Here is a 24,252-nt window from a genome sequence, read left to right on the forward strand (position 1 = left end):
GTCACTTGCCCAAGTCTATTCTGTCTTACTTTTCTAAAAGTTTATTGCATTACTTACGTAATTCTCATGGAGAAATGTTCCGGGTATGTATGTGGAGCGCCAACGTGTCCATAGGTTAGATTGGACGCAGGATGAGAATTTGTACAACAATCGGAAACACAGCGCGGAAACAAGAAACGCCAAGCGTAGGAAAAATATATCCTCATTTTAACGCGTCTCTCGCGATGCTTCTCGCGCGCGTTCGAATTTTCTAGCGCGGGCAAAAAAAAAGCGTTCTCGTCGCACGTACCGCGCGCGGACACTTGAGAATATTTAGACAACTCTGACGTATATAGCACACTGCGACGTGACGTGACGCGACGCGACGCGACGGGACAGGACGGGACGCGACGGGACGCGACGCGACGCGACGCGGACTGGAATGCGGAACGCAGGAATCGGAACGCGCGATGATATGCCCACGGGTTTTGCTCGCGAAATTGGCTCGACAAATGGCCAAGGACGACTCGACCCTATCCGAGTAGCTCTGTCGCTCAGCGATTTTGCGACGAAATAAAGCTACAATGCGAAGCTCCCGCGAAGAGATCGATATGTTTACACACGGACGGGGTTACGTAAACGCACGAGGAGAAAGTTCATTGACTCCGCTCGCTCATCCCGAGCTTCCGTTTGCTCCAAGTCCTCGCTTCGATTCGACGATTCTATCCTCTCTGCACTTTGCGAATCGTTTTATTCATGCGTTGTTATTTCGAGTCCAATCTCCTACAACGCTACAAATACGGAAAAAATGCCCCTCATAATTGTCAGCAAAATTTACATCTAATCTTATCGCAAAATCATATCGGTGCCACAATCGGAGAAATTATAAATGGAATTACAATGAATGTTGAATAAAAATTCTTTTATATTATTACTCGGTTTCTATCGTTTATCGATAACTATTTCTCGCGATAAAAAGATTTAGGATTAATAAACATTCGAGATTACATTTGACATTGTGATTTAAATAATTGAAAATTATTCTACAAATATTTTTATAACTGTTAAAACTGACGGAAATTAGTAATTACATTACGCAATACTGTCATTGTCGAGATGAAGGAAGATATTTAAATGTCAAACTGTTTCTAGAAATTACGCTGCGCGGCATCAAAAATTAAAGTCGATTCGCGAGAAAATTCGTTACGTCGATAATCGAATGATGGTGCGGTCCATTGGAAAATTACGACAATTACAGAAATTACAGGAATTAAATGGACCATTTATTTCGAAAATGGCGAAATGCGAATGTGTTAAATTACAATAGAATTCAACAATCTATAAATTACCAAGATTGATCATTATATATATAGTATATTGATTTACTTAAAAACAGAATACAAATTGGAGATTCTTCCAGATATAACAACGGAATAAAATGTTATGTATATGATACGAGAGTATATATAGGAATTTAAAACATTTTTGAAGAAATTATTTTTTTCTTAAACGAAATTATATATTTATATTAGATAAAGAGAGGATATATAGCAAAGTCTATTTTTTAATTATATTTATTAATTATCTCTCTCTCTCTCTCTTTTTTTTTTTTTTAATCGTATTCGTCATTCGTTCTATATCTTTTAACGAGATTCATGGTTCTCGAAATTGAAAAATATTAGGGAATTATTGCTTCATTTTCATTCCGTTCCTTCGGGTCCACCGCTCTTCGTCAATTCGCTTTAATTTTCTAGATCCAAGAAGATCGACGTCACGAATTACCGAGATTGAAATAAACCCCGAGCTCGATGTTAGAGTCGTATCGCCGATATGCGCGCTTCGCCCGCGGAATCTCCGCGGAAAGAAGATATATTCAAATGTATGCGAGCTTTGCGCGCGGAGTTTCGAGATGCAAATATTTATACTAGAGTGAATTTGCAATCCGGCGGCGTTAATTATGCTTTCTCGCACGGTCTTCGCTGGAATTGAATATCAGTGGCAAAATGGTAGTCGGAAAGTAGATCTCGTCTCGCTGGTAACAATTATTCGAGATAGCTTTTCAAGAATTAATAAGAAATTGCCTCTCTCTCTCTCTCTCTCTCTCTCTCTCTCTCTTTCCGCATTTATGAATTTTATTCGTGCGTAAAGTTTATTTTTATTTAATTTTCTAACAATTATGGCAAATTTTTTACGTTACGTCATACTATTATTAAATAGTGATTTTGATTAGGTAAAATAATTGTAATGACCTTGGAATAACTTGACAATGCGAAAATATTATGAAGGATTTAACACGCATAGTGTAGGGAGAATCCAATGTGCTCTTGCAAATTCAGGTAATATCGGCTTCTTAGAGATAGAAATACTTATCTCGCGCGTCTGCAATCAGCCGCCGATCGAACGTCGGCTCACAAGTCAATTAGGCCGTATTCTTGCCGAGGACTGACAATGAGAATTACTTGGAATATTACCTCCAATTAACCAAGGCCGGCCGTTGAGGAGTAATAGCGCGCGCACCAAGAGCGATTACGACCTCCACCTGCATTGAGAGAACATTGCGGTACCCCCATTAATCGCGTCCCCGTCAAGATATACGCGACACGCAGTCGCGTTTAACGTGCATCGCATTCAGTATTATGCTGGCGTCTCATGAAACCGCGATATATCGAATTGCATCGTCGCAACAATTCATTCCGATCAACAATCGCACCGACATTTTCGGCCTACCAATCGATAAAATAATCTTCAATATTTTCTCCCTCCTCGATAAACGAATGAATAAATAATATGGTATTTAAACGGAAACAAATTTCGCGTTTCAACCGCGATAAAATCCGTGAAATATGTAATGTGTATAAATTCCAGACTTTATCAGCACGATTTAACCTTCTTATTGCAACACGCGATACGAAATATATATATATATATCTTAAAATTTTCATTATTTATATATTTATTATATATTTAAAGCGCAAAAAGTTGCTGGGGGTCTTTTAGTAATTTGTATATTTGTATATTAATAACAGCAATAGGCTCGGAGCCTCTACTAACAATTAAATTGGCAGATAAGAGCCACGGCGCGGCAATTGATGCGCGAACTTATTATTGTTAAATTTTATTAACAAATGTGCAATAATAAGTTCGCGCATATACCCGCGCCTTGGCTCTCATCTATCAGTTTTTCCACTGAATTTAATATTGAATAATTCATAATCATAAAAGAATCTCGCGAATGAACGAAACAGTTTTATTTTCAATTTTCTATTCGAAAAATTGGATGGAATCAAGATGTAAGTTCAAAAATATTATTTTGAACAAGTTGGATATAACGATTGCATCTTCGAAAAAATGAATTTTTTCATATACCGAAAAATTATGTGCGTGTGTTAAAAAATATATATATATACCTATAACCTCGGAAGATAATGTATTAAAGATGATTCTATAAATATAAAAATAATTATTTACGCAATTATAAGATAATAATTGGTTAGTAAAGAAAATTAGATAAATTTATTTCAATTAGTAAAAAAAAAAATATATATATATATAGGATAGAAAAAAAAATATCTTTCAGAAAGGCTTTCATATCTTTTCATTATGAAGTCTTCAATAGACCCGTTTAGTATTTAGCCGCAAATGCTGTTGATAAAGGGTACTTGATAGTGAATAGCAGGTACTCACCGGTTATTGAAGAATGATCTGCTCCTCGAAGGATGCGTCCGTGCTTGCACACGTGGGATCCAAGCGGCTAGTTAACTCGATGCGGGATCACACGTGCGTTTCGTATACGTTCCTCGATTGTTTCGTCAACATTGCGATAAAAACACGCTCGGTTATCGTGATTATCTGGCCGCGCATCACCACTGTCGCGTTTTGCCCGACGCGACGCAAATCGATTCGGATCTTTCGAATAATAACACCGCGCGATTTCATCTCGTTGTCTCACAGTGTATCGGACGCATTACGTACTTCTCCAATGAATCGTTCGTTCATCTTGGACGACAATGTAATCACGATGCGTCAATGATGAGGAGATGGAGGGGGAGTTGGAGGGACGATTATAATATCGTAGTTGACAGCAGCCTGCGGGATGTAAAGTGAGCCCTGCAAAAGATCGCGACCTTCATACAATGCATGTCGGAGCGGCATAAAAATATCGAGGGTCACATATCGTTATATTATGTGCCACCGATCGTTTCATTGGCGAAACGCCGAAGGTCAACGCGACAGAGATTCGATAGCGAATTGCGAAACTCTTTGCAATGACGTAATAAAGAGCGAGCCTAAAGATGAGGGATACTCGAACATATACTCTTATCCGGTTCATTTTACGGTCTGAATAATACAAATTTATTATAACTGAGAAAAAGCATATATAATAACAGGCTCAGAGGTACTATCAGTTGAGCTTATTATTATATTTAATAAATATAGTAGTAATTTTTTTTTTTTTTTTTTTTTTTAAATATTTTTTGGTCCGTTTTTCAGTCCGTATTCAGTCACTATATTTGATCATTGCACCTCTCTATCAAGCTCGTTTTAATTACGCGTCTAACTTTTGCATTAATAAATTCCTTTAAAAGAAATCTTATATATAAGCGCGTATTTCATATGCCGTTCATAAAATCGAACTTGGCGTAATTTCTATAGGAGTTTCGAAAGATCTCTTTATAAGGACGAAGAGAGAAAGTAAAAACGAGTGTCGGTATCGAGCTTCTAACGAGTAGGCGAAACGATAATCCGAAAATTCAGGCTTCAGACGAACAATCGAGGAGAAACGATACGTGTATTTGTTGTAATTATTTATGGCTCGCGTAAAATTTTTATTGCGCGATGGCGTGCGATCGTAGGAATGCGCCGTTAATTTTTATTTGCCCGTCGTACACGTTCTGCGCCCGTAGGCCCCGCGTGTTGCGCGTCTTGTATACTGTATACGAACGCACGTATGCGTGTGTCGCATACGACGAACAAAGAAACGGGCGTGTGCATTCGGTGCTCGTAAACATAAAGCGCGAGGAACTCGATACGTCGTGTACGGGCCCGAAGGGCCCATATCCACCCGTCAGTATTACATCATCGCGGCCCGCAGTCCATCTATGTATACGTCATTGTTAAGAGCGACGCGAGACAACGGGCGAGACAGAGAGCGCACCACCTGTTACACACATTCCGCTATTTACAAGCGGCAACGTGCCGTGCACATCGTTGAATATTTACATATTCATTATATTCCCCGCGCGTCCTTTTCGATGTCACATCCGGATCGGTCGATCGAAGACCGGGAGATCCGCTCTTGGAATCCGCGCGTGCGTCGAAATTCGCGTTCGCCGTAATTCATTAGGATAATTGAAACGACGCGTTCGCGCGCACAATTAACGCAATTGAAATATTTCATTTTGCGTGCGAGCTATATTATTCGCTTTATGGGCCGCGGAGAGAGAAAGAGAGAGAGAGAGAGAGCTGCACGTATACGGCTATACATTACAACGGGGCGACTTGGTAATATTACGCTACCGTCGTCGCTGCCACCATCGCCGGTCGTAATAGAAAGGCATCGTCGTATAAATTCATATTATGCGATAACACTGATACGCGTTGGTATCAGCTTCCCATTTTACGATGTAAGGACCGTTAAAAGCGTATCATTTCGCAAGGAGAGCTATCTGAATTCACGCCGAAAATAATCAGCTTTCCTCGCCCGACATCGTGTAAAACGCGCTGATAAATCATAAGAGCCAAAGGTTCGTGCTTCACCACGAGATTATATCCAGTTACATAGCGCGTTACATTTGAAGTGCCATTTTGCAGATGTTATGCCTGGTTTATCTCTCGTCAGTAGTTTCAAGAAAGGTTTATGATTATTACACAAACATTCTATGTTTTCATATAATATTTTCGCACATTATTTTTCCGCATGTTTTACAATTTTTATCTTCATTACACATTTTTTCCATTTTATTCGTTTTAAATTCAAATTTGCACTTGGCATTTTCTTGTTAATGTAACGCTCTATATAAGATTGAAAATCATAAGAGAGAGACTAATCAATCACAATCATTTTTCTCAAATACGAAAACTATGAGATTTCTTGTAAATGATTTTGTCATTCGTATCAATATTCTGTATTTTTATTCGTTTATCTGATGTCTATCTATATTAAATGAAATGCTGTTATTATTTAAATCGAATTGTCCGCTCTCTTTGATTTACCACGTCAAGTTTATAAAATCTAATCTATACATCAATTGGATAATGTAAACTTTTAATGCAAACAAATATTCTTTTTGGCTCAATCAATACGAAGCATTTTAAAGCGTGAATGAAATACATATCTGAATTTATAGATAGCTCAAGTATCATCAGCTTTTTTTAGCGTTAACACACTGATATAGAGCGTGGTGTGGAAACTTACCATTTTATCACTCGCTCTAATTTGTGAATACGCACAAATAAATAGTTATTACCTTGTTTTTTTTTTTTTTCTTGGGAAGAGTTACGAAAGACATGAAACATTTTATTTTCATCATTTATTTGTACGTATTAAATAGAGAAGATTGGTGAATAAATGATAATCGTGTGTGTATCATCACACATATATCGTGTTAACGTATATGTTAACATATACTGTGTTAAAAAAAGACTGATGTGCTTATTTTTGTGATAGAGCATTCTAAAAAGATTGAAAAGGATAAGAGGCGCAAAAATACAGCAAGTTAAATTTCATTAATAAAAAAAGAAAAAAATAATTAAATGTAGTAAAAGTGACACTGCGAGTATGCGCGAAGCCAATAGAACGTTTAATACGAAATTAATGCCGTTACCCCAAACGTTTTTCACGTCGAATTTATGCGCATTTTTTGTTGTTTGTGATGCATTTCATTATTTGCGCGATACAATTCTTCAAATATCTTCATTGAAAAAAAAAATGTGTCTTTTTGTGAAATTATAATAGGAAATTTCTTTCGTGATATTCAACGGGTTATGGTTGAAGCAAAGTATTGTGTATTTCTCGCGATGAAATCGAAAAATGACATAATACTAAGGGTAGCGAAAATCTTTATTTATTATTTATTACTCGCGCACACACAGATAAAGAAATATCTAGTTTACATATTCATGTGACACATATTTCTGCTTGGATATTTGAATTCGATTGTGTGGATGACTTTCATATAAAATATATATATTTATAGATTTATATACATTATTAGTCTATCAACTCTCTCCACTCCTCACTCTCTAGTTTAAATAAATTAAAGCGTGCCATAAATTGCTCTTATATGTATAGTACAAAATGTTGTATTATTTCTTTGAAAATCTTTGAAATCTATTTTTCAGTTTTAATATAAAGGCTCTTTTCATATAAAAGCTATCCATATATAGACGCATGCATTTATATTACAATGGTACATGAAGGACAGATGTTACATCATCAGTCCACACACACACACACACACACACACACACACACATATTCACATCGCATATTTAATATTAAAACTATCCGATTTTCATCCAACGATGTTACATTGAATGGAATCTTCATGTTACACATAAAACTTAGAATTAAACGCGACAACATTTGGAAACGAACGCGAATGAGACTCACTAAATAAATATCATAAATCAAGAAAAAAGAAATTTAAATGTCAAAATTAATAATATCTAAAAAAGATATTTAAGATGAAGTTTAACTGTTCCGTTCGTATCTTTAAAAAAAAAATAAAAAGAAAAAACCGTGTAAAATATAATTCTGACAATGAGAAGTTTTGTGTAAAGACAAGATTATTTAAAGTTTTCGATATATACATGTAATACTTTTGGATCTTTTTTAATTTACGACAACAAATTAGTGACGCGAGTACGTATCGTCATCGGTATGATACAAATCGACGTCGGACAATAACACCACCAACGTGCATACATCGATCATCTCAAATATATAACGAATATACACCAACGATTGCGTGCAAGCAAATGTGACAAATACGTATGAACGATTATATACAGGACATCGACATCGATTTCTTGCGAGCGAGCGTGCCGAGATTCAACGTATCGGCCTGTGACGTATCCCTCGCGGGTTTCCTGTCATCCGCCGACCCGTTGATCGCCCGTTGTCGTGCAACCGCAAGGCGCGCTCGCAGCGACACGCAGTACGTGACTCTGCGCGTTATATGTTATCGCGCAATCCAAAAGGAATCAAATGATCATTCGATTTACCGTCGTCGTTCGGAACAACCCTCGCGGTTGTGCATAGCATCACGTTCGAGCATCGTTATCTTCTCTGTCGTACGTTCCCAGCCACCCTCTATCTATCCCGTTCGCTCCTTCTCTATTCCTCTTTCTCTCTCTCTCTCACACACACACACACTCTCTCTCTCTCTTCCTCTTTCCCGTGTTCTCGCTCTAATGCCCTCCCTGTCCGTGTAACAAGTTTGTCCTGACTCCTCTCTCCCCCCTCCCCCCTCCCCCCTTTTTCCCTCTCTATACACGAGAATGCACGCCCGAGGCAAAGTTTGAGGACTCGTCACGCGAGTATATTTTCTTACACGGATGTCCACCTCGGAGGTCCTGCAGGCACGATCTTACGGCGTCTACAAATCCTTTGTCCTCTTCTGCGCGTCGCGTTTTTCAGTCTTCCCTTCTCTCTCTCTCTCTCTCTCTCTCTCTCTCTCTCTCTCTCTCTCTCTCTCTCTTCCTCGTTCCCTCTGATTTACTTCCTTTCTCTATCCCTTTTGCTCTCGTCTGCCGTTCCACTTGCTTCTGTGCAGTCGTCGTCTCGTCGAGAGATATCGAAGCGGACGAGAAAACTCGCGGGATATGAAAATCGAGATCTGTGTCGAAGAGCGCCGTGTATCTGTGTAGCGTAGCACGTCAGCCAATGATAACGAGAAAATGACGATGATATAGTGGCCGAACACGGTACAACGAGCAGCGGAACGCCGTTGTGCGACAAACTTGATAGTGATAACGAGAGAGAGGGGGGGGGGGGGAGGAGAGAGAGAGAGAGAGAGCGATGACAGCGGCAAGAGTTGCAGCAGAGGGCGAGAGCGTGCGTATACAGAGAAAGAGAGAGAGAGAGAGAGAGAGAGAGAGGATGAACAAGAGGAGAAAGAGAGAAATTGCAGGAGACACAGATAGACGGAGTAAGAGGAGAGGGACGAGGGGTAATATATTGCACTCTTCTGTCTCTCTCTTCCCGCGCCGACTGCGACTCGCGCACGGAATCGCTCCAAGTAGTCGCGTGCCCCTCGGATAGCGCCAGCACCACCGTAATACGATCGAGAGCAATGAGATGATGACAACGACGATGACGATGACCGTAGGCGGCGACGAGGACGACGAAGACAGACGGCGCTCGATCGAAAAGAACCACAACGATGACGACGACGACGACGACGACGACGAGGAGGATCAGGGGAAATGTGAAACCGTCGCCAAATCCACACTGACGGGAACGATGACGACGATGACGACGACGAGGGCGACGACAACGATGATGACAACGTTCGACGACGACAGTGCTGTTCTAGGCGTCGCGGCGCTCACACACCGGCTCACTGAGCTCGAGGTGGGCGACACCGGCGGAACGGAGGATCACGGCTACGACCGACGAGGACCGAGAGAACAAGCCGAGCTTTTCCATGAAAAGCGCAGGCGCGACGAGAAACGGCGTCGAGGATATCTCTCTGTCGTTGTCTCTCTCTCTCTCTCTCTCTCCGCTTTCATACATGCAAATGCGGTATACATTTTTTCTTGTAATTCTAATTCACGAACTCGGACTTTATATATTTGAAATCAATGTACGCTTTTTTTTTGAGAGAGGGAATAGGGAGTGTTGGATCCAATAGTATATGTATATACTGTTCCGCCCACCCCTCCTCCCGCTTCTCCTTCTCCACATGTTGCCAATGGAACCGACTTTTCCTTTGCGCGTCATTCGTAAAATATGCATAGCATTACCTACGAACTTTGAAAGGTTGATGAGATTTGGCGTGGGAGTCGATGGCCGCTGCTGTTGACCGTCGTCGTCGTCGTCGTCGCCGTAATTGTCGACGTCGTTGATGTTTGATGACACACGAGGTGCTCGAGGCAGCGCTACGGACGTGCTTGTTGAGCGGAGCGCGTGTGGTCGAGGGAGTTGTACTTCGCTTTGTGGTACTATACTTCACGATACGGTTCGCCGGTAACGAGCTGAAAGAGAGAGAGAGGGAAACTTTGGGGTCCTTTGACCACTGTCGTAGGTATGGTCTCTTCCCGCCAGCGAGATACTTCCGGCCCTTTTTCCACGGGGCTTTCGGCGGCTCTTCTTCTCGACTGGCCCAAGCACTAGTTTCGTAACATGTGCGTGGGCAGGAAACTGACAGGAGCGCTGTTATATGTTGCTGAAACATAATCGACGAGGAAATTACGTCTACTGCGCACGTTACACATGTGATACCGGTACACTCTCGTCGTGGCTAATTTACAGTTCGTCCCGAAACTACGAGTAAATTGCTCCCAGTAATTGCCTTTAGAATGATCACCGACTACTTTATTTTGTGCAAGTAAATTATCTTATAAAGAGAGTTAATTCTTTTTAATGAAACGAAGAGGCTTGAAAGCTCGGGTTGAATTATATATAAATTATTCTAATTACGCTACTATGTAAGGAGTCTAAATATAATCATTAAAAGCTACACACAAAAAGAGATAAGCGTTTTAACATGAGATTGTTTGCTGTTGTACATTTATATTAAGATATGATTGTTGCATTGGATTTCTATTAGATTAAAACCCACATGATGATATTTCGCTCTAAATATATATATATATATATATATATATATATATATATATATATATCGTAAATGATAAAAATCAAGGTGTTCCCGCGTTATAAAACATCGAACATGTTTTTAATGTTCGCTTCGAAATTTTAAAAAGTATTTTCACACTGTGATTATCCGTAATGTACAGATTTAGATGTGAACTTTTCATATAAGATATAAAATATGTGTATACGTATATTTGTATGTCCTTTGAAAAAATTAATGTTACTAATGATTCCTAATTATAAGCCTATTGACATAACGCGGTTACATTTCGCAATTATATTGTTCCGTCGATCGACTTTGAATTGCTGCTCCGCATCCGAGATGAAAAGCTCGGCGTTCCGCTTAATATGAACGACGCAACCTAAAGCGGATAGTCCGAGACGCTTCTTATGGCTCACGAGCGATATTTTCAACGTCTCGAACGAGGAACGTTAAGTCCTTCGTATCATTGCCCGCCAAGTAAACAAGCTCTTTATACAAGCGGTACGTACGAGATGTGGCACTGCAATTATCCTGTCTACCTTGCAGCGAGAGAGGCAGGCAAAAATGGAAAGCGGCCACTCGTATATAAAAGTTCCAATATCGAGATGTTTGGATATAAAAATGCACGGCATTCAATGTGTGAATGCAAAGATCCCCCGTTTGTATTATATCAGCAGATTCGTGTATCTCTCTTCCTTCTCTCCTCTCTCTCTCTCTCTTTGATTTTTCAATATTTCGCATTCCGCGCATAAGTACTCATTTCACGATCTTTGACATTTCAATAAACTCGAGAGATTCGCCCGATAGTTATAAAATGTGGAAAATATTTAAAATCCAGACGTAAGATGAAAATCAGATATTTTTTACGTTGGAAAAATAATATTAGAAGATGAATCAAGATATATATATATATATATATATATAAAGTACACGTATTTGAGAGCTTGGAAATGAGATTCGTCCATTGATTTTATCGAGGGATAATCCGGCATGTGCGTGCCGTATATTCAGTACCAAATATACCTTCATGACCCCTATTCCAGGTTTACGTTCAATGCGATCTCGATAATAAACGAGCAAGAGTCAAAATATATACGCGTCGTAAAGTGTTTATAAAAGTACTTAACTTTCCAATCTTTCTCCCCCCAAAAATATGAAAAATACTAGAAAGATACAGATTATTTTTGAGAAATAATATTTTATAAAATAATAAAAAAAATTATTTTAATATTATATACAAGTTAATTTGATCTCTCTAGAATCTTTGCTAACAGAATATAAATAAAAAATTCAGATCTTTTTACAAATATTTATCGAAAAATAAATTCCTTTGAAGGAAAGGAAAGGAGAAATATTTTAAAAGAAATATTGTCAAACCATCAGAATATAGTATCAAACATTTTGTTCTGTGTTTAAGGATGCATGTGTCATATGTCGAAACATTGACAAAAGTATAAAAATTTCGTACATTATTCTACTATTTCTTTTGAATATCTGTGCATTTCAATACAATCTTTTAGCAATTACTGACTCTATACAATTCTCTTAACGGTTTAGAAATTATTTAAGTTTAAAGTACTAAGAATTATTATTTATTCTTCTCTATGGAAAATCGCATATTGTAGCACTTATTGATAAAATTGACAAGGAAAAAACATTGTCAATGAAATGAAAATTTTCACATATATTAAGAAAACTCTAATAAATACTTGTGCAAAACTTGATTTAGATCCACTTACTCGTTTAAAAGTTATTTACTAAAAAATTGTAGAAAAATATTATTTGTCTCTTCCTCTCTCTCTCTCTCTCTCTCTTTCTCTCGTTTTTCTTACAGTCGATTTCAGGGGGTATTCACGATCAAAAGTTTTTATCACAAATTAGGAAAAATATATCAATTATAAATATTTTCTTTTACGAAGACGTTAAAAACCATATTATTTTGTGATACTTAAACTTTTTTTATAATCCGGATTTATGTATTTGATTTTTCAAACAGTATAAACATAAAATTTTTTTTTCTTTTCTTTTTTCCTACTATTGTACAGCCAAAATATCCTTAATAACGAATACATTTATACTTATGTACATATGTTTATCGGTCTACATTGCTTGCGCGCTCCGATTATGCCAAGATACGCGTGCTCTCACAAATGCGATATAAATACAATACCCTGTATTATCCACCAAGATAGAAATGTTGTGCGACTAAGAAGATGCCCGGAACGCGCCGAAATCGCCTTTCAACATGAAGTTTACGCTTAACCCCTCGCTCTCGTTTCCGCTTTCATTTCTACCAACGCGATTTTAAGCTTAATCGTTGATTATAATTCGCAGAACGACCAACGGCGAGACAAAAATTTTTACTACGTGTGTTACATGATGATAATTGTGTCGTTGGAATTTTTTTCCGTTGGTCATCCTGCAAATTAATCGATCCGACAAATTGGTTGTGGCGGTAAAAAAAACTTTTTCCCAACTTCAGACTATTTTACATATATATCAAGTTTGATATATATATAATGATAAGTTTTATATTATATAAAACTTTTGTGGAATGCAATATGAATGTGTTCACCGATCAATTCAACTTTCGTTTATTATGTAATTTTAACGACACGAGAATAATAACGCGACGTGGGGTGGGGGTTGGGGGAGAGTTTACGTTATAAGATTATTTCACCGCTCGATTTAAATCGCGACACGAGAGTGAACGAGATTGTATATACGATTTTTTTTTTCCGTTCGATAAATGTCTCTTTGTTGGGATACAATGTCATCTTTGTATCGTATATTCTTCCGAAATCATTTATTATTATCGCGCAATCGACAGGTATATAACGACGGCGGCGGTGGTGGGAAAAGTGCACTTACCTTGCGCGCTCCGATTATGCGAGAGCGCGCGATTTCAAAACATGGTCCGTTGACTCGACTCGAATCGATAGGTGCTCCGATGCTCGCCTGAATCCTCGCGAGTCTTGCGGCTCTGTTAATATTGCCAAAGTGCGTATCGATTCAGAGCGAAGGCTATCCCAGGTAACTGGTTGGAGAATTGGCGAGCGAGTATTGGGTTCGAGTACTATCGCTCTAGGTAGATGGTAGTGTCTAGCGCGCGCCCGCGCGTGTGTCCCGCAATTACTTAATTGCTCGTATCTGATTGGGCCCGCCGCGGAGAAGGGATAACGGTGTCCTCGGTTCGTGATTCGCGCGCCGCGCGTGCATCGCGCTTCCATTGGCCGGGTTACCTGGGCGACCGACGAATCAGCCATTCGTTTCTGAAACTCCGCGCCAACGGCGCTAGTAACCCCCTCCCGAGAGGAAGAGAGACGGACTAACGGAACATGGGACGAGATGTACGCGCGCGCGCGCGCGCCAGAAAGAGAGAAAGAGAGCGAGTGAAAGAACGACGAGTATCGAAGTTTCGATGTTTCGAATGCGCCCGACATCGATAGCCGCTGCCGCGCTGCGGCAACATCGTGCACGTCCTCGCGACAGTACGCTGGCCGATGTCCTCGCGTGTCACGGGAATCGTAGCGAGCGAGACGAGCGAAGGGAGAACGAGCGGGAAACGGAGACACGGAGAGAAAGTGAAGCTAGAGCCGTAACAAGATTTAAAAAAATTAAAATAAAAGCATAGAAATAAAAAAAAAGGAAGAGAGGCAAAGCGCCGGTCGGTGGTGACCGTGGTAGTAGTGGTGGTAATGGTAGTAGTGGTAGTGGTAGCGGTAGTGGTGGGGTGACAGTGGCGACGGTGGGGCGCGGAGCACGCTCTCTCGCGGTAGCTGCGCCAAGCGTCAGTGTCAATATGGCCGTTGACGTGAGCGCAGTATGCGTAAAGACGTGGACGCGATAGTAGTCTCGGTTCGATCCCCTAACATGAGGTATACTGCGACCAGGAGGGACGCATTTACGTAATAAATACCATCCCCCGGACGTACGACGGACGTACCCGGCACGTACAAAATGAACTGCGCCGCGCGAGAGGTGGCGGCAGCCGCGAACGGTGAGTACGTCGGCGCGGTACAAGATACGCGGTGCATCGTTCCCTCGAGCCGACGACGCGTAACCCCCTTCTTCTCGAACGATAGCGATTCCCGAAACGGAATTCTCGCGGGAGCGAATTTCGTCGTGTGACAGCCCAGCCTGTCGCGATCGATTCGCCGCCGTTTATCGTCGCAGTCATTCAACTATCGGTTTATCACCTCGACCTCCACGAACTCTGTTCGCGTCCCGATTCCGAGAGCAACGCGTTAGCCGCGTGGTCTTTCCCCCTCCCCCCCCCTCTCTCTCTCTCTCCCCCCTCCTTCTCCTAGCCGCTCAAGAGTTCGCGATTAAACTCCTCGCTTCATATGTGTACAAAGTACAAGTCGATGAACGGTGCGAGGTGCGAGAGTGCCCGACGACGACGATACAAGTGTAGTTGTTCGCGTGGTGCATCGAGAGAACGCGAGAGGAACGACCCGGCACATTTTTGTTCTTCGAGACGAACTTTCGAGATGAAAAGTTCACAAAAACGTGCTGCTCGTGCTTGGAATCGGGGGCCAATTTTGTTGACTCCCTTGACTTTTTCATCTCGTCGTTATTAACAATAACGACAATAACGAACGACGTCGCGAACGTACGAACGCATCGGAGAGTATTCCACGAATTCCGCTCGACGTCGTTTCAAGACAATCGATACGTCCTCGGGATTTACTATTGGCGTTGTCCGTCGTTCCTTGACGACGATATTTTACTTTTATCGGCCTTCGACACTCGCCGGTGATTCGCGTTAAAAACATGGGAACGCCAAGAAATTAACGTAATCTCGATTGAAAAATTTCAAAAGCGACGTAACGAGTTTAACGAAGCGTGTTTAGGAGTCCGGTTTCCGGTGACTCTGGAACGTTTAGGGTCCGTGTTTGCCTGTCTCGCCCTTCCCTCGAAACTACATCGGAAACGGCTCGTGAAAATGTGGCATTCAGCTGTGTGAACGTTACAAAAATATACAACCGGCTTTTGGGCAATTTATAGTCTGCATGGGTCTCTGCACCTGCTGCGGCAGATGTTAAGAATGGTCAGGGTTGTAAGAAAACGAATAGTTTTAAAACGTGCCTGAATTTTTGTTTCCTTTCATTTCGCCTAATAATCTAACAGTTGCATTGGCGAGAGAGCGCTTTCCCTTCTTTCTCGATGCGGCAAAAAAAAAAAAGGTCAAATACGCGTTATTAGATACTTTTAACCAAAACGACGATAGATTTCTCGAACGAAACCCCGTTAGAAATCGTTAGATGAATTTTTTTAATTGGCGATTTTTTTTTTATTTTATTAAATGAAATCAAGTGTTAAAGATTGTCGTAATCGAGATGAAAAAGTGACATAAATTTCACAATATTGTCGATTGTCGCGATCGAGATATTTTATCAACTAATATTTGATTGTGTTTTACGCGACTGGAGATATGCTAAAAAATACGCACGTCTTGATTGATGTTTAGATATCAAAAACACGATGTTTAACAATGGAGGGTCTAAAATAAACAGTGACGACGCCAAATCAACAATTATAGAATTATTTCCATGGGTCTCAGAGTTTAAGAAAATGTGTAAATGTATATACGCGGACAAAAGTATGGCTTCTTTGGCAGAGCTTATGCAGTATTATATCAGGTAATCTACACTCGGTATTTCCTGTAATACTATACGCGACTCACCAGTATTACTGCTTTGAGCACTGGTGTCAGGATACTATTGCACGACGTGTGTGTTACATTACGTATTCAATTATTGACATTGTTGATTAAAAATAAGTAATCAATGTGTTTGTGAGAGCTTTATATAAAATCTGAATTATTATTAAGTAACTTTTGAAAATTTATTTATTCTTGTATTCGTTTCTACGTAAATGTTAGTTAAAATATTGCAACAAATATCAAATTTCATATATTTCTGTCAATCATATTTTGCAATAAATAAAATTAAAAAAAGAAAAAAAAAGAAAAAAATTTATATGTCAATAAATACTATATTTAATTATAAATTACAACAATTATAATAATTGAAATATTTACGAGTTAAGTTTATTTAGATTAATGTGTTAAAAATGATAATTTTGTAAGCAATATAAGAGTTATTTAATAATTTATTGTGGGTACGAAAACAGAAATCTCAATGATTTTAAACGTTTAATGTTTTAATTTAAGATATGATGCATTTATCTATCTATATCTGTATTTTTTAAGATTTAAATGACATTATTATATAGTAATTGTAATATAGGCACATAAAAGGCATTTTTAATCCATAATTGTTGATGTATTCTATTTTTATTATTTTCTTTTGATTAACTCTCTTCAAAAGTCTTAGTTGATGTGCATTACATATATCATTTCCTCTATACTGTATCATTATTAAACTGTTCTCGAGGGTCATTCTGCTATTACATTGACCCTCTCAATTACTTAATCAAATTGTAACAGTCTGAAGGTCAAAAAGATATTGTCTTATATGTTATATATATACATATATATATACACACACAAAATAATATTACAACTGTAAAGAAAGTATTTATATAATTGGATCTACTTATTAAGCTAAATATAATTTATAAATGTACAAGGATTTATAAGTTATCAACATTATATCTTATATTAACATATTCCTTTTTAAAACAATTATACTTAAATATAGATTAGTAATATTTTATTCCATTAATATATTAAATGTTATAAAAACGTTTTTTTTTTTTTTTACTTGACATTTACTAATAATTTTTATTATTCTTATTTAGAAAAGTGTATACATTGCAACATACATTTATTTTGTAAATTATCTTTTGAATTTACTGTTCATTCTTTATACAACTAAGTTACAATTAATATATATATATATATATATATATATATATGCATTATTATAAGCATTTTATTGCTTATAATTTAAAATCTAAATGTATATTTTTTATTCTTTTATTACAGAAATGTAAGTATCAGTGCGAATGAATGTTATACAAAGCCTTTAAAAGCAGCCAAGCTGAAGGATTCTATTAGTGAAACTTTATTTTTGTTCTTATATATCTATCGCGAGCTTTCTGAGGTAAGTTCAACAGTCCATTTTATTATATCACATTTATATAATTTTTATTTTATTGTTCATGCAGCTTTCGATAATAATATTCAAACAAACAAAATTAATCTTTTTTTTTTTCAAAATCATAAAAAATTTATTTACTTAAATAATATGTTCGATTTATTGGAATTTATATATAGATATGAAATTAAAAATTTCAATTTTATTATATTATTTATATAATTAATTATTTTTATTGTACATGCAGTTTTTTCTAATAATATTATTTACTTAAATAAACAAAACTAATCTTTTTTCAGGACCGTAATAAATCTATTTACTTAAATAACATGTCCGATTTATTGGCATTGTACATAGATATGGAATTAAAAGCTTCAAGAAAAAGTAAAGAAGATCATAATAGAATTTGTACAAGACTTATTTCTTGTCTTTATATATATCTAGGTATGTATTTTAAGCATTACTTATATATATATATATGTATAATTCATTGATTTAATTACTGATAAAAATAAAATTTCTTTATACTTTTTATCCAGAACATTCTACCGAGCATTTGTTAGATACTTTGATAAAAATACAGTTTATGTGCCGGGGTTATCATCGTATTTTAGATCCGATAATGAAGTAAGTATATAATGTAAGATGTAAACACAATCTAAATTTGAGGCTATCTTTTAGCCTATATCATTTTTTACTTTACTATTTGAAATTATATATATATATAATTGCATCAAAATTATACCATCCAAAATATATTTTATATTACATAATTATTTTTATTTTTTATAATTTATATACAATTATTTATTAATAGCTTTTTATGTATCAATTTAAAGTTAATATTAAAAATGTATCTAGAAAATGATTTTCGCATTTTAAAAGGTGTATATATTAAAATTTCTTGTACGGTTATGTTTTTTTTTATGTGATTTCAGAAAAGTAACTAATAAAATTCCAGCGCATCCCGAATCAAATATTATGTACATTCGTTATCTTCTTACTTATTATCTTTGGAGAAAGGTAAATAGCGATATGGCCGTGAAAAGTCAAATTACTACAACCGCAATTGCCTCTCTGGGAGCACCACCAGCTGCTTTCCCACCGTGCGTGTTAGAAGATGTATTACCAAAAGTGCCAAAGTGTCAACCAAATCCAGCAAGATATCTAATGCAGCAGAAATTTGACATAAGAAAATGCTGTGAATTATTTATACAATTCTGTAGAGAGACCAGAGAAGGTATATGGCAGAAAAAAAGTGAAAATGCAATTACTACTCCAAACTTATCCAAGAAAACTGCTTTACAACAGGTATATATATTTTGCTATCATTTTCATATTTTTATAAATGTCATTTGTTTTAATACTTAATTAATTATAAAATCAGTTTAAAATATTGGAACTTATATGAGTAGAAAGAGAAAGATTGATAGAGAGAAATCATTTTTATGCGATTGTCAGGAAATCTCTACTTTGTTAAATCCATTAATCATAATTAATCATAATTAATAGATTTTCATATAATATATGTAATCAGTAATAATATCAAGCTAGAATAAATATCTTGTAAAGGAAGTGTAATATCTTTACATTAAAAAGATCTTTTTATATTAAATTTTTATATTATACAATTTAATTTACTTTCATTAATATGAGATTTATATAAAGATAATAGTTAAGGTAATAGGTTAAGGTTATTTTGATAGGAGAATAATGAAGCTTGTATGTATTCTTAGCTGGAAGTTACATCGCGCGAAAATGAAAGTTTGGGTTGTATAAAAAATAAGTGCAATCTTACTTTCTCAAATAAGAATACACAAAATGATTCTGTTTCATTAGATAATTTAAAATCCTCAAATTTAACAGAACAAACAAATGTTAAACCTTTAGGCACGATTTCTACAAATATTTCTGTAGCACAGACTATTCTTAAGCAGATAAAACCAAAAGTGCTTCCACGAAAGAAGGCTAAAAAATCCAATAAAATTGTAATAATTGATCTCACGACTGATATTGCTTTCGAACAATGTATAAAGAAGAGGAAATCAAGAAAAGTTGCATGGCTTGAAGAAGCTAAGAGAAAACTCAACACAAAAGCTATAAGAGCGTCACAGAAGATTAAGAAACAGCAGATGGCAGAGAATGTAACCTCCTTGAAGAAAATGGCTCTCGATCAGCAATTGGAAGATTTCCTTCAATCCATATCTGCCACAGAAAATACATGTTTAAAGAATAATTCGAGTGCATCTGCAATATGGGACATAAAGTTAGATAATGATAAAATGAAATCAATACAATATTTTAAAACGGAATATAAAAGTACATCGATTAATGGTAACACAAGATCTACAAAACAATTAATGGATGCGAACAGCAGTGACAAAAGTAAAATTTTTGAGATACCCCAAACAGTTTCTTCTTCTGTAATCGTTGATAGTCCACAGTCTAATGAATTTAAAATTTCTACAAAATCGTTATTGGATGTTTCAAATGACACTAATAACATTAGTAAATGTCATGATGTTAATACTACTTTGGAAGCAAAGAATGATGAAAAGATGAACAATAGATATAATGTACAGACTGTGATTAAACGACTGCTAGAAAAAGATACTCCGCCTGAAAGTGAAACATGTAAAAAAGTTGAAAGTTTAAGGAAAATCTGTGATTTAGGAACAGAACACTCTAAAACTGTAAATATTCTTCCCGCGATGTATACCCAAAATTCCAAAGATGAAGATGTTGATTCTAATCATAATGCTAATTATCTTAGTACAACTAAAGATAAATCCTTGTATGTAATTTCGTCTTCAGTACATACGCATTATACAAATGATGAAAAAGATGAAACAATTGACAAAAGAATAGATGATTCCATTGACAATGAAAAATCTGCGCAAGAACATATTCATAAATTAATGAATAATGAAATGCAGTGTTCGAAATCAACTGCAGGCGACAATGAATTAAATAAAAAGAAATATGCAGTTTCCGCAATTGAAACTTTTACTACAACAACTACAAATAATCCAGAGGTACCAATAAGTGATGCAATAAAATCTGAACGGTTACAACACTTATGCATTACTGGAAATATAGAGCAACCAAAGGAGCCTGAATCTCAGGATGTATCAGCAAGACACAATATTGCAAATAATACTATAAGTCTTAGTATAACGGATGGAGACCATTCTAATGTACAAACAGATTTAGAAGTTGGTACTTGCATCGAAGTAAGCGATAACATAAGAAATAGTAAAGCCTCTAATCATAAAATCAGAGAAACTATTTTTGAAAATTGCACAGCTGATAAGAAAAATATTTCTAATATCTTTAATTCATCACTGTGTTCAAAAAAAGAAGAGGTTAATGATGAAAAAGATATCGACCTGGAAACAGATCATAAAGAAGGTACAGAACTCAAATCCAAAAGGAATTATGATAAAGAACATAATGTAGAAGAATTAAAAAGATCTTTTGTATTGCATACAAAAGTTGATGAGAAAGATCATAATTTTGACCAAACACATGATCATAAACTACTGAAAAAGCTTTATAAAATATCTCATACAAAAAGTATTCAGGATTCATCAGAAGATAAATGTATCATTCATCAAGATGCAGAATTACAAGATAATATAGACGGGCTTTCATTATTAGCCAATGTTATCGCAAGTCAACATGTATCTCATCTAAAAACTGAGCGTGAATTGCAATGTGAACAAATCAAAGTTAAAGATTATGCATCGTTAAGAAATTCTTATAATCAAACTACCGGCAATGAAGTCGGTACCAACAATCTGTCGAATACAGTTTCTCAAATTTTGGAAAATCCAACTGCTGACGTAATCAATAAAATAGTTGGAATTTATCCAGAGGACGCATTGGACAAAGTAGCGCTTCATGTTGAAGTGACATCGACAACTGATATAAATCCCGATGATCGCGTAAACAATCCAAGCAATAGCGTTCCGCATATCGTTGAAACCACTATAAATTATGAAACGGACACGTTGTCCAACAATTTAAATATGGTAGAAAATAATGTGCAGTCGATAAAGGAAAATACAAACGTTATATTAAATGGGGAAACAGTTGTGCTCTTACAAAAGTCTCCCAATAGCAATTTATACATCATCAATAAAGCAGTAGAAAATGCACGAGATTACAATAGCGACGATGAGAATTGTCCAGTTAAAGAGAAAAGTTGGATGATCCCATCAGAGGATTGTGCATCGTTTGAAGTCGTTAATATGTCGGAGCATATTTCTTTTAATTTGGATCTGCCGCAATATGGCAAAGAATTATCATGTCAAGAAAATAAGTTTTCTGTTGGCAGGAACAAGAGTATAAAAATCGAACCTGAGGAGGAAAGTAGTTTGATGAGTATCGCAGAGATGAAATCTTATGGTAAGAAAGGTTCATTGTCGGCCGACGTGACATTACCCGCGACATCGCAAATTTATCAGGACACGAATGTTGCGAATGTGAGCATCAGCAGCAAGTCGATCGATAAACGAAAATCCAAATCCATCCTTACTTATAGACAGAATATTAAACAAGAGTTTAGCAATCATATTACACCGAATTGCGGAATACAAGGATGCAACGGAATACATACGCATCCGCACGAAGTGATTGATTCGCAGCATTCGTTACATATTCCAGTCACTCATCCCACAACGATATCCTCGATTTACGGGAATTGTGCTGCCGGTACAGATCTCTGCATGCCGTATCACAAGCATTGCACTTCCGTATCGTGTAGTCTACAAATTAATTCCACTACTTCGCTCCATTCCCATACAAAATCTGCCAATTCATGCGGTAGATCGCACTGCTCATGCCTAAATTGTACGTATGATATAGTCACGCATTGCAGACAGTGTATACACCCTGCCACAGATTCCCATGTGTCTTGTATTGAAAGTAATTCTTATTTTTTGCCCGCGCATTCGTCAGTACAAACATCCACCGTCCAAGAGCACGATAGGACAAAAAGCGAAGCGGTAATAAGTAAATTGTATGACGATCAAATATTGCGTAAAATAGAGCAAAGAGTATCGCTACAAAATAATACGTTGGAGAAACTGGACGTACAAAGAGAACCGGATAAGTTATTCAAGAAAGATATGGAGAACAAGTTGCCGCTGAAAAAGAGATTGAAAGCTCACGCCATGATGTCTATGGTGTATGAAAAGGTACCCATCAAGGCGGAAAAATTGGATAACTATCCTGGAATTCCCATGATATCCATAGCAGCCTTAGAAGCTTTAGATAATACACAGAAACATCCTACACAAATTATTAAATCATCATACGAATTATCCCCCACTGAAGAGGAGAATAATCCACATGGCAGTTATCACTTCAATTCGAATATAATGCGTAGGGATTACTGCAAAGATATCCACATTTCTAATGCACATCACAATCTTGCGAAAGAAAGTACAAGAAATCACGAACGCCAGTTTCGACCGAACGGTGATCAGACTAACGCAGTGTGTCTAGAACGTTGTCAAGACAGAACGTTTAAAACACCTGCGCAGCATAGAGACATAACAACAACGAATCCGACATCTCTGAAACGTATAACTACAGAGACAATGGAACATAGCACGTGTAAAAAAGCGAAAAAAATGCAGTCATCTATTAGACAAACGAGAAGCTCAAAAAGAAATGTTCCTAAGGTAAATTATTGTTACACCGATGTTGATCCAGAATGGAATCCGTCCGGTGAGTCAAAACGAAGACGTAAGAAGACTAGTCGATGATCAATACTATTTCATTATGAGAAGTCACTATCGTAAAAAAATAAAAAAATAAAAAAAAAGGAAAAAGGATCTATACAGAGTGGATTAATGTGTTCTTCAAGCTGTGTGACACTGTAAATTTGTAAATATATGTACAAAGCAAAAGTGAAAATAACTCGTCCTAGGAAGACTTTTAGAGATAGACCGTTCAGCGTGTTCAAGATTAGTATCAGCAAAGAGATAGATTAGCTGCATAAAAGATTCTGCATAAAATATTTTTGATGTTTAGTTAGATATCGCTAAAAGCAAGTTGTAGAGAATTTTATTTCGTTAAACGTCATCTCTACCTTGCAATATTGTATATTATATAAGGCTTTGTAAGATAATATTTCTATGTTAATATTTAAATTTTAATGTTTTGCTGCGTGGTTGCTGCACAGCTACGTTTGCCGTTAACTATAATTTTCTTAATGATAAAATTTTTTTTAAATTCCTTTTTTTAAAATAAGATTAAAGTTTCTGTATAGTTTTTCGTAATATGTATATATATATATAATCAATGCCAAAAACACAGAAACTTATGAAAACAAAGTAATATTGAAGTAATATCATTTTTAAGGTAAGGTATTAATTAGATATATAAAATGA

At 36.7% G+C, this 24,252-nt stretch overlaps 2 protein-coding genes across 15 annotated transcripts in view; one reads left to right on the forward strand and one right to left on the reverse strand.

The window, feature by feature from the left end:
* Positions 1-9,562, reverse strand: part of LOC138943256 (melatonin receptor type 1B) — a 186,367-nt gene extending 176,805 nt beyond the window's left edge. For 3 of the 8 annotated variants that reach the window (XR_011448441.1, XM_070313915.1, XM_070313916.1), the window contains exon 1: positions 58-869. Coding sequence is in view for 2 of the 8 variants with exons in the window: in XM_070313915.1 (XP_070170016.1) it covers positions 58-206 (149 nt within the window). In the remaining 6 variants the exon portion in view is untranslated. Of the gene's footprint in view, positions 1-57; positions 870-3,663; positions 4,419-5,176; positions 6,653-8,205; positions 8,349-8,534; positions 8,650-9,438 lie in introns of those variants that run through there. The other 5 variants (XM_070313922.1, XM_070313923.1, XM_070313919.1 and 2 more) reach the window with 5 other exon arrangements.
* LOC138943247 (uro-adherence factor A) overlaps positions 1-24,252 on the forward strand; it is a 30,727-nt gene that overhangs the window by 3,564 nt on the left and 2,911 nt on the right. For 2 of the 7 annotated variants that reach the window (XM_070313869.1, XM_070313868.1), the window contains exons 1-7: positions 13,795-14,784; positions 16,258-16,429; positions 17,740-17,857; positions 18,151-18,295; positions 18,391-18,478; positions 18,790-19,162; positions 19,588-24,223. In XM_070313869.1, the coding sequence (XP_070169970.1) occupies positions 14,745-14,784; positions 16,258-16,429; positions 17,740-17,857; positions 18,151-18,295; positions 18,391-18,478; positions 18,790-19,162; positions 19,588-23,625 (4,974 nt within the window). In that variant the 5' untranslated portion in view covers positions 13,795-14,744 and the 3' untranslated portion in view covers positions 23,626-24,223. The other 5 variants (XM_070313870.1, XM_070313871.1, XM_070313874.1 and 2 more) reach the window with 4 other exon arrangements.

This window comes from Polyergus mexicanus, unplaced genomic scaffold, assembly GCF_030449975.1.
Source record: "Polyergus mexicanus isolate NDT 795.1 unplaced genomic scaffold, iyPolMexi1.0 SCAF_26, whole genome shotgun sequence".
Classification (NCBI taxonomy): Eukaryota; Metazoa; Arthropoda; class Insecta; order Hymenoptera; family Formicidae; genus Polyergus; species Polyergus mexicanus.